The sequence below is a fragment of the Heptranchias perlo genome, chromosome 1 (assembly GCF_035084215.1).
Source record: "Heptranchias perlo isolate sHepPer1 chromosome 1, sHepPer1.hap1, whole genome shotgun sequence".
NCBI classification, from domain to species: Eukaryota; Metazoa; Chordata; class Chondrichthyes; order Hexanchiformes; family Hexanchidae; genus Heptranchias; species Heptranchias perlo.
Window position 1 is genome coordinate 128,728,218 of NC_090325.1, and position 14,169 is coordinate 128,742,386.

Sequence of the window (14,169 nt, forward strand, 5' to 3'; positions counted from 1 at the left end):
TTAAAAGAAAGTATAAATTATCAGAAGTGCGGACCTGATAGAAGTAGTGGGTTGGACGGCTGTCCCCCGACAGTCCCCCGAGCGGTGGGTGACCAGGAGCGTGTTGTGAGTGGCACAGGGAGGTGTCAATCACAGGCAGAATAACTATTCTGATTGGATAACTCAGATGTCAATCAAAGAGGGAGTCTCCCCCATCTCTGTTAATCCGAGTGCGATCGGGAAGGTCGGGGTTGTTGTGACAATTATTTGAGTTGTGTCTTTATCAGATTTACTGGAATCACTGTGGAAGCGGTTGTTCGCTGTAGGAATTACCTGAGAATTTCTGAGGCTTTCTGCTTTACTTGAAGGTTGGTACTGGAAAAACATGCAGTAACACAACGCAGTTTCTGGTGTGCAGCGTTAAACAGTGTCTCCGTATTTAGTAAGTTACAAAAGGGCACTCCTTTATTTGTTGTTGTTGTTGCATTTATCAGGTCATAGGATTGACTAGATAGACATTCGTGCATATTATTATTGGTTAAATTGTCTGACTCCTGGAGACCCAGAGACATGGCTGTGCCTGATTTTGGATGTTTTGCAAACTTTCACACTGCCGTTGTAAACATTTCTGCAAGATACTCTGAAAAGTTTTGACCACCCTCTTCCCACCAAAAAAAAAATAACATGCAAGCGTTGAATTTATTCCTCCGCCAGCTTTTCTCCTCTTAGCATCTCGCCCGAACGCATTAACTGATTTTTTGCGATCAACAGCAGGAATGTTGGCTGACTTTCCTACCCCTCCCCGGTCTTGGGGTGCTGAAGTCAGCGGCAGTGCTCAAATCAGCCGGCGCAATACCCAGCTGGAAACCTAACCCGGCAATGTTAGAGTTTGTGTGGTTCATTACCATACATGATGTGGAGATGCCGGTGATGGACTGGGGTTGACAAATGTAAGGAATCTTACCAACACCAGGTTATAGTCCAACTGTTTTATTTGAAAATCACAAGCTTTCGGAGGCTTTCTCCTTCGTCAGGTAAGTGTGGGATTCCCACACTCACCTGACGAAGGAGAAAGCCTCCGAAAGCTTACATTTGTCATTACCATACACTCACTGAACATACCCACTGCGCCTTGGCAGGGGGAGTTGGACACTTTGCAATTGTTGTGCGGTTTTCTAAATAATATTGCGTAATTGTTTGTCATAGTCGCATTAAAATTATACCATCAATCAAATACAAAAGTTCCATTAAAATATAAATGTAGAAATGTTAAATTTGTAGTCTGCCAACCCATCCTTCTGAAGCAGGTTTTATGTTTTACTTTTTAGGGGAAATTAATGGAATAGCTACTTAAGAGATTATTTATTATTTAGCAAAATAGCAACTGCAGTGTTTCCTGGCTGCCTGTTGTGCTTGGTTAGAGGAGTACTGGAGCAGCTCCAAGAGAAGCACATTTTTAAGTTAACTCTGAAATAATTAGAGTAGAAATACCTCCCCATTGGAGACAAATACCATTCCTAGGAATCTTTGCTCTCTAGCATCTTTAAATGTCCAATTTGTCTCTGTTCTCTCCCCTCTCCTCCATGTCTACCAGAATGTGTAGTGGGTGCTCTTCTTTGCACTGCCCTCCTCCCCACATGCAGATTAGCATTGTACTTGCCAGTTTCTATCCGGGCAAGAATGTGAACATTCCAATTTGGCAGGAGTGGCGCTGACAATCTACAGATCAGAAGAGATAGTCTCTATACCGGTAGGGCTTGAATCCCCTATCTGTTATGATTGGAATTTTTTGTAATCTCTTCCAATTTTTTTTCTTTATTTGCCAATTTGCTCCTTTCCTGAGCATCTTGGTTGGCCTCTTGCTGCATTATGATTCCACAGGCGCTGACTCTACTACCTCACCCAAGTGGCCATTAGCTTGTGAGTGACTTTTGACAAGTATTAGGTTATTCAAGATGTGGAGATGCCAGTGATGGACTGGGGTGGACAAATGTAAGGAGTCGTACAACATCAGGTTATAGTCCAACAGCTTTATTTGAAATCACAAGCTTTCGGAGCTTTGCTCCTTCGTCAGGTGAGTGAAGGGTTCCATAAAGGCATCGCATATATAGTCAGAGAACAATGCCTGGTGATTACAGATAATCTTTCCAACTGTCCGTTATCACACCTCGGCAGAGAGATAATCACAGCAATCAAAGGAGTGCATGGTGTTCAGACTGTTAGTCAGGGAAACATTACATCCAAGAATACTGAATACACAAGAGGTCAGATCACAACGACAGACAGACAGAGAGAGAGAGAATGACTAGTTGTATTAAAAACAGGTAACCCCACCAGCGAAAGTTATATGTAGCGTGACATGAACCCAAGATCCCGGTTGAGGCCGTCCTTATGGGTGCGGAACTTGGCTATCAATTTCTGCTCGACGATTTTGTGTTGTCGTGTGTCTCGAAGGCCGCCTTGGAGAATGCTTACCCGAAGATCGGGGGCTGAATGTCCTTGACTGCTGAAGTGTTCCCCGACTGGGAGGGAACCCTCCTGCCTGGCAATTGTTGTGCGGTGTCCGTTCATCCGTTGTCGCAGTGTCTGCATGGTCTCGCCGATGTACCATGCTCCGGGGCATCCTTTCCTGCAACGTATGAAGTAGACAACGTTGGCCGAGTCACAGGAGTATGAACCATGTACCTGGTGGGTGGTGTCCTCTCGTGTGATGGTGGTATCTGTGTCGATGATCTGGCATATCTTGCAGAGGTTGCCCACACCACACAACCCTGCCACGGCAACCTCTGCAAGACATGCCAGATCATCGACACAGATACCACCACCCACCAGGTACATGGTTCGTACTCCTGTGACTCGGCCAACGTTGTCTACCTCATACGTTGCAGGAAAGGATGCCCCGGAGCATGGTACATTGGCGAGACCATGCAGACATTGCGACAATGGATGAACGGACCCCGCACAACAATCGCCAGGCTGGAGGGTTCCCTCCCAGTCGGGGAACACTTCAGCAGTCAAGGACATTCAGCCTCCGATCTTCGGGTAGGCGTTCTCCAAGGCGGCCTTCGAGACACACGACAACGCAAAATCGTAGAGCAGAAATTGATAGCCTAGTTCCGTACCCATGAGTTCGGCCTCAACCGGGATCTTGGGTTCATGTCACGCTACATATAACTTTTTTTCGCTGGTGGGGTTACCTGTTTTTAATACAACTGGTCATTCTCTCTCTCTCTCTGTTGTTGTGATCTGACCTCTTGTGTATTCAGTATTCTTGGATGTAATGTTTCCCTGACTAACAGTCTGAACACCATGCACTCCTTTGATTGCTTTGATTATCTCTCTGCCGAGGTGTGATAACGGGCAGTTGGAAAGATTATCTGTAATCACCAGGCATTGTTCTCTGACTATATATGCTATGCCTTTATGGAACCCTTCACTCACCTGACAAAGGAGGAAAGCTTGTGATTTCAAATAAAGCTGTTGGCCTATAACCTGGTGTTGTACGACTCCTTACATAGGTTATTCAACTGTGAGGGTCGTTGAAGTTGAACTCAGTCCCCCGTTCTCATCACACACTTACAACAGGGGTTGGAGAAGAGTATGCAGGAGCAGAAACCGGCTTGGGTTTTTTTTTACCCTTTTTAACACAGGAATGCTAAAGCCAAGTTCAGCACCCCTAACTGCCATCCTGACTGAGATCAGCTAGCTCAGCATAGACCAGGGATTAAACAGAGAACCTCCCTGCTCTGTAAGGTTTAGTTGGTCACTAGACAAACTCATTATTGAGTAGGGATAAATTAGATGCTAAAGTACTCTTGGGTGTTCGCTGCAAAGGTAACATGCTGTAGAACAGAAGGATAAGATTATCAGTTCTGAACCTATGCCATGCTAATAAAATCAAATCTGCTGAAAGGGGACTGACTGCAGAAATCCATTCCTTGACTTAATGGGGGGAGAAAATTGGCATAATGCAATTTTTTTTGCTGCCAGTGTACACACTGCATAGTAATGAATATAAGCACAGTAGGGAGTTCTCAAAATGGTTTAATTTTCAGGAAACAGCTACAAAAATTGGTAGGATTTAAAAAAAAATTCTAGTGCCATATTGAAATTCTCTGCAAATAGTGATCCCAATGTTATTGGAGAGCCTTGGTATCCCATACTGTATCTAGTATGGTAATAATACAGAATGTTCTGCCACTAGAGTCCTTCAGTTAGGTTGGAAATATTAGAGTTTTCTAGTGGCAATGATAGTATTTTGATCTCCTCATAGGTTCTGTCGGTAACACTGAAAATTCATCAGATCCTGGCCAACTTCTATGTGGGGAAAAAATACACTTCCCACCATTAGTTCAATAAATTTCACTAAATATGCAAATTGTACTAATTTGGAATCAATATTCTATTAAATTTTGCTGAAGAAAATATTTAATCTACAGTGTAAATGCACTAATTTACAGAAAACAAATATACTTTTTCATAATAGAACATAGCTTAGAAATCATTTAATTGTATTGTGTGACACACTGATTACAATTTTGAAAAGGTATGCACTGTAGAGGATTGATTCAACCTCTCCCTTACCTGTGCTGTGTTCTAGATAGAGAACATATTGGTATAATTATTGCATGGGTAGGTTTGCTTGGCTTTCCATTGTTACTGTACAGTAATTCCAATTTGAAGAAGCTTAGTTAATTTTACAGCCTCTTTTCATTCAGTACAAGCCTGTTTTTAGAGATTCATTAATGATTTCAATTTATGGGAACTTACAAAAGTGATGGGAAAAATCTGGTATTTGCTTTATAGCAGTTTTACTGGCTGTTCCAATAAGGGGCTTTTATTGTATTAAGAATGCAGAGTTCATGAATTTAAACACCTATAGTACTAATTACTTAGATGAATAGTCTGTTCCCTACACTTATGATGCCAACGTAAATAAAGAGAGAATTTGCATTTATATATTGCCTTTCGTGACCTCAGTACTTCCCAAAGCATTTCACAGCCAACTATGTACTTTTTTGCAGTGTAGCCACTGTTGTAATATAGGGAAACAACAATAATGATGATTATTGTTTTCACAGAAATATAAACATACAACACAATGTCTTTTGAAAATGCTGACACTGAAGAGACTGTAACTTGTCTCCATATCCACGTCTACCATCCACAGCCAGGAGTGTTTAAGTCCCTGAATTGCACTGAGAAACAGAAGTATCGAGCCGAGGAGTTGGTAAAGTTCGGCCGTGACTCAAAAGTATGTCATTTTCCTCTAATAGACAAACGTGCCTCACGAATTCAGTTTGCCATCCAAGCTTTCCGACACAATGAAAGCTCAGAACTCTGCTTTGAAATCAAAAATACAAGCTCGAAGACTAAACTGTATGTCAAAAATGCAATTTTGGATCACCTCAATAAGATCGATTTACCAAGGAAGTGTATTTTGCACTTCGGTGAGTACCAATTCTATCTAGAAAAAGAAAATGGAGAAGCCAGAGAACACTTTGAAATCATCTTCAAGCTTTCCCTAGTTCCATTTTGTCAAGATGCTGAAGTGGAGACTTTAACACACCCTGTACCTGAATGTGGCATTTTGAAGACTGTAAAGGTTCCAGTTCCTCAGCACCCATTTCAGAATCCAGTGGAGACTGACGAAAATGAAAATAAATAAATTAGTGCCATAAGATTAGTTCATTGGCTACACGGTATGAGTAGAAAGTTTGAGCCAGTCTTTATTTGCTACTCGGATATTCTGTGATTTATGGGCATAGCTATGTAATGATACCAATAAATTGTTTGACTGTACTACTATTACAAAATTCCCATATGCCAGCTCAGCAGTGACAATGGGGCTGAATGAATTAATACAATTGTTGTCAGTTCTGAACAAGCCTGGCTGCTTCAGTCATCTATTCGTTTCTGTGACAAGCCACACTTGACATTGTCTATCCAGCGCTTCCTTGGCTTCTTGTTCCATGTACCTCTGTATGCAGGGCCATGAAAGGTATTCTAGCTGTTTCCATTCTTGGAAAATGCCCACATCATCGCAGTTGTCTTTCTTGGATCTTCTGTAGAAGCATTGTTTCTTGTTCAAGGCATGTTGTTATTATATCATTCTTCACATCCTGGATACACCCAGTATTCCTCGCACCCAACTCATCTCTGCGTTTAGTATTTTTTGCTCATGAACTTCTCACATTCCAACACTCAGGTCTATATAATATGGGGATAACCTTCGCTTCATAAACTCTTACCTCCGTTTTTACCAAAATATCTTTAGCGTTCCATATCCTGCTTAATCTTCCAAAAGCAGCAGAAGCAAGTCCAATCCTTTTGATGTCTTCTTCATAACTGCCATTCTGTGCCACTGCTAACCCACCAAGGTATACAAACTTTTCCACCTGTTCAATTGCATCTCCTCCAACTATAATGTGTACATCTTCCTGATGCTTTCCATTGACATGACCTTTGTCTTTGTTAATGTGATCCAAATTTTCTTCTCCCCATATACACCTCATCAGTTAGTCTCTGCAAATCTGTTTTAGATGTCAGTCATCAGCAAACCAAAGGTTGTTTAAAATCTTTCTTGCAATATTGATTGTAGAATAGTACTAGTGAATCTTTAGAAGTTCTAACAATGTGTGAGCTAATTCTGAGCTGGCCCATTTTTTAAAAATCCACAGTTCTGGCTCCTTTAATGAGTAAATGCTTTGCCTGGTTTGGTATTCAGCTAAATAGACTAAAAGCCTGAGGTTTGATCACACTGTGTAAAGATGCATTTATAAAAATAGCTGACCAGTGTCTTCTGGTGGAATGATTGTATTTTCCTTTTTAATCCAATATTCTGGAAGTTCTATAATGTATTTCCAACTATAATACATGTCATATTTAGAAACCATTTTAAGTTGAAGCATTCAGAACTGTCCAATCCTTTTGATGTCTTCTTTATAACTGCCGTTCTGTGCCACTGCTAACCCACCAAGGTATACAAACTTTTCCACCTGTTCAATTGCATCTCCTCCAACTATAATGTGTACATCTTCCTGATGCTTTCCAACAAATTCACAACTGCTAAGAATGACATTTGTTAGCTGTAATGCTGTATTATTTTCCCAGTCTTTTATTCTGAATGCATGTTTGTGAAATTCAGAAACGAGAACTGTAAAATTTTAGAGCAGAATGAGAAGCCATTATCTGTCCCAGCTTTTTGCTGGGGCAATCCAAAAATAATCCCCTGCTCTCCCCAGCTGTGCAACTTCCTCTGTTTCAAAAGGATAGACAAAACTCACTAACTGCCACACTTGTTGTTTTACTATATACACAGTACTTGTGAAAATAACTCAATATAAAAGTTTTTTAAAAAAAAATCTTCTGGTCTATGAATACCTTCTAGTGATGTAGGTGGTAATTTATGGTGGAATGCTGCCCTTTGTCATTCTCTGCTAAAGCAAACCAAACTACCACAATTTATCTTTTAACTTCATAAATTATTTCCTTCAATCAGACAATAGGGTCTTTTTGGGAAATGGTTTTGTTTGTAATTTTTAAGTTGTTTCATTTGCACAAGAACAATCACCTCATTACCATTTTTAAAAATTGTGTTTTCAACAAAAGGGTGAAAACTCCATTGCATTTGTGCTGTTGAATGATGGAATGTAAGTTAATGCTAACAGTCTGCATGGTCAGTTACCACTCTTGAGTTGTGTAGATGGACATAGTATGGAAGACTCAGGAAGGGAGAATAGATTAAAAAAATATTTAAGAACAGATAGACTCTTCTCTCTCCCTCCCGCTCAAAGATCATCCCAATGCTAGTCACCATTATAATATTTTCTCTTCCATTTGGTGGGCCATAAGTTCTCCACGGCTATTGTTACCATTTTATGACTGAGATGATATTCTTCCTGGAGGGGCCGGTTTTGTCAGACTTGCAAATTAAGGTTTCTAATTGGATTCTGCCTTTTGTCTGCCAGATTCTACTTGTGTGTATGTATTTTGAGAGTTTGCAAATTCTCATAGAACTGTCATTGAAATACAGCCTTCACTACATCTTGCTCATTAAATACAGCAATTGTGATTGTGCCCTCACAAGTACAAGAAAGACTTGTCTTTCTCAGTCTACAAGAACAGGAACATTTGATCATCATTTTGAGAAGAGCCTCATATCATCAAAAAATTTTATAACAAGCATAACTTTCACAATCCAGTCCCAAAAAAATTAAACACCTGTTCGTTACTTTTTATAAAACCTAATCTTCAGTGGTTTCTCAATGACTCTGTGGGTAAATGTGTCATGTGTATAGTACTGACTCATACAGACGAAGAGCAAACTGTGGTTCTATGCCTGGCCTGTGCTGATGCAGCAAGTAGTCCAGTGCATCCTAGGCTAGAGAAAGGGGGAAGGAAAAGCATCCGGTGTTGCTGCTTCTCTTTGCTAGTCAATGACCAGTACTCGAAAATGAGTTGAGTGAAGGTAGGATCAGACATGGCTGTGATATTACTGCAGTCAGAAAAGAGGAATGGTGGCAGAAAAAACATGTTCTAAAGCTCAGTATGGATTATATTAATAGGAAGATGTCTACCTGATGTGAATCTAATGGATTGTTTGTCACAACTCAATGTATACTACTCCTGAATTTTTTTCTTTCAAATTATTAAACCTTTTGGATGTGAGTCATTTAATATCAATTGAAATTTATATTGTCAGAATTAAGGTGAACTTATGACCATTCCTCATTCTCCAAAGGCAATTTTAAAGACACCTTTACCCTCACCACATTTCACAACCCTCAAAAAGGCTGAGACCTACCTCCATGCACACAGGAATAATTTCATCAATGCAGTTGGTTATGTTGCTAAATTTCTTTAGCTGTAAATGTCTTGGAATGAAATCCTGTTTATCACTTAACTCAAATACACATTTTCTTTGGCTGATAACTGAAAATAGCAATTCCAAAAGTGCTGTGGCAACATAACCAACTGCATTGAAGAAATTACATTGTCCACCACAGCACTTTTTTGTAGTTGCTATTTTCGCTTATCAGCTAAAGAAACCACGTGTAGCGGAGTTAAGTGACCAAAACAGGATTTCCCTCCAAGATGATGTAGTTTCCCTCGGAGATATTTTAGATGAGTCAAATCAAGTTACAAAATCACCTTAAAATACATAATTGACTGCTGCATGACTGAGAAAGTTTAGGCTACTATGCCCTTTTATAAAGAATGAAGTTGTTTGTAAAACAAAGTACATGAATGACCATAGTAGAACGTGTGACAAGTTAAAATTGTTGAACTAATAATGGCAGTAAGCAGAAAGTGAGGAACATAAGACTAAGAATCCACCATATTTTAAAGACAACATAGTTACTTTTGCTACACTTGTCTTCCCAGTTAACTGACAGTGAATGATTTTGTAAAACATGGCAGTCATTTTTAATTCACTTTATGCCTTTGAGCCAATGGTGCAGTCCTTTTCATATGACTGGCCTGAAATCCTTAAATATTGTAATGCCTTCAATAAAGGGGTTAAGACTCTAATGACAATAAATGTTCTGTTTGACATTCAATCTTTAAATTATTGCAAAAATGAAGCAGAGGAACACTATTTCTGACACATTGGGATCATTTTTAACTGCTGCCTGCTCCTTTATGGTAGAAAATAGGGTGGCTGGTAGATGAAAGTAAAAAAACAAATTGCCTGCTCTTCAACCACCCGATGCAATATTCAGGCAAACCTGCAAATAGGTGGGAGCCCACTTGACTAAATAAACTGGGGTCTCACGCTGGTTGTAGGACCCTGTCTGCAATCTTCAGTACCAATGGGCAGAGCATGCACCATACATACTCCATTCTTTGGTACCAACAGTCAAAGGGTGGTGGCTGCTCACAAAATGACCAATAACAATTTTTGTGGGGCCAGGATTGCTTCCACTTCAGGGTGGAGTCAGAAACTACAACAATATTCAAGATAGATTGGCTAGGTGGTTGAAGGAAAGGGAGTTGAAGGGTTATGGAAAAAGGATAGGTAAATATGATTAAAACTATTTGCTCTCATAGAAGGTAAACACCACTACAGGCTGGTTGGGCCGAATGGCCTGTTTCCGTGTTGCAATTTCTATTATGTATTTGTAAATATTTAATAGCTTGTAATGAAGGTTATTCCCCTTGCTCATCTTCTGCCATTATCCTGAAGGCTGAGGCGTGGAATCACAGGCGGCAGCAACCCTTCAGTATTTTCCTCAAGTAATCACCCTTCATGCAGAAGCCTGGACTGTCTCCTGTTCCACCATAAGATGACTGACACCAATTAATTCAGCACAGACTGGAGATCAGACCTGGGAACTTCCTGGTTTGCATAGCTCCAACTATTCACTGCCTTAACTAGCTGGGTCATCAGGGAGGCCCGTACTCTAAGATTTTAATTCCTCTGTAATTCTTCAGAACTGGAAACTAAGTCCAGGATAACCTCCTTTGAATATAGGAACAGGAGTAGGCCATTCAGGCCCTCGAGCCTGTTCTGCCATTCAATTAGATAATGGCTGATCTGTATCTTAACTCCATGCCTTGCATCCATAACCCTTAATACCCTTGCCTAACAAAAATCTCTCTGTTTTGAAATTTTCAATTGACCTAGTCTCAACAGCTTTTTGGGGGAGAGCGTTCCAGATTTTCACTACTATTTGTGTGAAGACGTACTTCCTGACCACACCCTGGAACTGCCAAGCTTTAATTTTAAGGTTATGCTCCCTTGTTCTGGACTCCCCACCAGAGGAAATTTTCTCTCTATCCACCCTATCAAATTCTTTAATCATCTTAAACACCTCAATTACATCATCCCTTAATCTTCTATACTCAGGGGAATACAAGCCTAGTCTATGCAACCTGTCCTCATAATTTTATCCTTTTAGCCCTGGTATCATTCTGGTGAATTTGCGCTGCACCTACTCCGTGGCCAATATGTCCTTCCTGAGGTACAGTGCCCAGAACTGAACGCAGTACTCCAGACAGGGGTATAACCCATCTGTAACATAACTTCCACCCATTTGTATTCCAGCCCCATTGAGATAAAGGCCAACATTCCATTAGCCTTTTAAATTATTTTTTGTACCTGTCCACTAGCTTTATGATTTCAGTACACAGACCAAGTAATCTCTCTGCTCCTCCACAGTTCCTAGCTTCTCACCATTTAGAAAATAATCTGATCTATCTTTCTTGGGTTCAAAGTGGGTGACCTCACACTTCCCCACATTAAACTCCATCTGCCAGTTTTACCCACTCACTTAATCTATGTCCCTTTGCAACTTTCTGCTACCATCTACGGTATTTACTGTGTCACCTAACTTGGTGTTGTCAGCAAACTTGGATATATGGCGCTCTATTCCTTCGTCTAAGTCATTTGCAAATATAGTGAAAAGCTGAGGCCCCAGTACAGATCCTTGGGGAACACCACTAGTCACACCCTACCAATTTGAGTTCATACCCATTATCCCTACTCTCCATCTCCTACCTCCTAACCAATTCCCTACCCATATCAATAGGTTACCTCTAATTCCATGTGCTCTAACTTTTGTTAAGTCTCTTATGTGGAACCTTATTGAATGCCTTCTGGAAGTCCATATAAATAACACCCATGGACACTAGTTACCTCCTCAAAAAATTCAACTAGATTCATTAGACATGACTTACCCTTTACAAATACATGTTGGCTTTCTCTGATCAGTTCATATTTGTCCAAGTGCTCAGTCACTCTGTCACTAATAACAGATTCTAGTAACTTCCCCACAACAGACATTAGACTAATAGGCCTTTCATTTTCTAGTTTATCTCTCCCACCCACCTTAAATAATGGAGTGACATTGGCAATTTTCTAATCCAAGGGGACAATTCCTGAATCAAGAGCATTTTGGAAGATAGTGACGAGAGCACCTACAATGTCCTCATCTACTTCTTTTAATACCCTGTGGTGGAAACCATCAGGTCCTGGAGATTTATCTATCTTTAGTCTCATTATTTTCTCCATTTCCATTTTTTAGACTTATATCTAGTAAGTTCCTCCCCTTGATTTAGTTCTAGTTTTCCTCGTATCTCTGGTACTTTATGCTCTTCCTCTACTGTGAAGACAGATACAAAGTAGTTATTTAGCAAATCTGCCATTTCCTGATTTTCAATTACAATATCACCTGAGTCTGTCTTTAAGGGACTCACATTACTCTTAGCCAGACTCTTCCCTAAAAACATCTAGAAACCGAAAATATAATAAAGAATAGTCAGCACGGATTTCAAAAGGGAAGGTCATGCTTGACCAACTTTGTTGAATTCTTTTGAAGTAGTAACAGAAAGAGTAGATAAGGGTGATGTAGTAGGTGTAATATACTTGAATTTTGACAAGGTCAGAGCATGTGGAGTCAGGGGCCAAGTAGCAGAATGGATAACAAGTTGGCTACAAACAGAAAGTAGGGGTTTAAAGGTATGTACTCAGACTGGCGGAAGGTGGGAAGTGGTGTTCCACAGGTATCGATGCTAAGACTACTTTTTTTTTGCCATTTACAAAAACGATTTGGACTTGGGCATTGGAAGTACAATTTCAAAATTTGCAGATGACACCAAACTGGGAGATATAGTTAACTGAGGAAGACTCTGACAAAATACAAGATGATGTTAATAAACTTGCTAACCGGGCGTGTTAATGGCAAATGAATCTCAATATAGATGAGTGTGAAGTGGTGCATTGGAGGAATAAGGAAGCCACGTATTCCTTGGAAAATAAGAATCTAGATGGAGTAGATGAGCAAAAGGAATCTAGGGGTACAGATACACAAATCATTAAAAGTAGCAATGCAGGTTAACAAGGCCATTAAAAAAAAACTCAAATCAAGCACTAGGGTTCATTTCTTGAGGAATAGAACTGAAAAGCAGAGAAGTTAAGTGAAACTTGTTTAGAACCTTGGTTAGAGCACACTTAGAGCAATGTGCACAGTTCAGGACTTTATATTACAAAAAGGATGTAGAGGTCCTGGAGAAGGTGCAAAAAAGATTTACAAGGATGATACCAGAACTGAAAGGTTATAACTATCAGGAAAGACTGAACAGGCTGGGGTTCTCTTCCTTAGGTTAGCTACATGGAAGCAACAGACTTTCTAAGATAAACAGGAAACCAGAAGGGAACTGGGAGAAGAAAGGATGGATTATATGGCCTATTTCAAAGGTCTGATAACTATCTACAAAGGATGCGTGCAAAGAGATAGTGTTTGGGATGACATTGATCATGAGTGATTAAGGTATAACTTTAGGGACTAGTGTAATAAACATATGTAGAGGGATCAATTAACCATGGTATAGAGTGGATGTTTAGGTAAATAAACGGTCAATAAATTGTTCTTGAAAGGTTCAGAGAACAGTTTGTCGGGAAGTTTTGTTTATGGAATGTACTCAACTAAGTGTTTATGAAATACGTTGCTCTTGAAAGAATCCAAGAACAGATCAATCATGAAGTCTTATCTGTGAAGTATACCTTTGAAGTTGGCCAACTGAAGTGTATAAAAAGGTTTTTTTTTCTAGAGTTAGTTGGGAGAGCTTGAAAGAGAGGGGGACCAGAATCTAATCCTGTATATGGTCTAGATTGATCACCTGTACTGTATATGAATAAAGTCTATTCTGTATATTCCACTATCAAGTGTCTCGTACTTACTTGAAGTTTGTTGTGATGAACCTTAGAAGTAAGTTGGTCAACAGTGACCTGATAGAGGTCTTTGAAAATTATGAACAGGTTTGATAGGGTAGATGTAGAGAGGATGTTTCCACTTGTGGGGTGTCCAAAACTAGAGGTCATAAATGTAAGATAGACACTAATAAACCCAATAAGGAATTCAGGAGAATTTTTATCCAGAGAGTGGTTAGAATGTGGAAATTGCTATCACATGGAGTAGTTGAGGCAAATAACAGATGCATTTAAGGGGAAGCTAGATAACTACATGAGGAGAAAGGAATATACTAATAGGGCACTGATGTTCAAACCACTGTAATGTAGCTTTTGGGCAGGGGTGTAAGAATACTCTAGTTTAGCACAGACACATTGTATTACCAGCATAATCACTAGGTGGCTGTTAGTTTACAAATTCCTGATAAAAGGACATTTTAGAGTTAGATGAAATAGACTGGAGGAGGCTTGTGTGGAGCATAAACACTAGCATGGAT

The 14,169-nt window shown here is 39.9% G+C and overlaps 1 protein-coding gene across 1 annotated transcript; it reads left to right on the plus strand.

Moving 5' to 3' along the window:
- The first annotated feature begins 196 nt into the window (after positions 1–196).
- On the plus strand, positions 197–13,636 carry tifa (TRAF interacting protein with forkhead associated domain). Its single transcript, XM_067990983.1, has 2 exons — positions 197–347; positions 5,061–13,636. Exon 2 carries the CDS (start codon positions 5,081–5,083, stop codon positions 5,645–5,647), a length of 567 nt encoding a protein of 188 aa, XP_067847084.1. The 5' UTR covers positions 197–347; positions 5,061–5,080; the 3' UTR covers positions 5,648–13,636.
- The last annotated feature ends 533 nt before the right edge of the window (positions 13,637–14,169 follow it).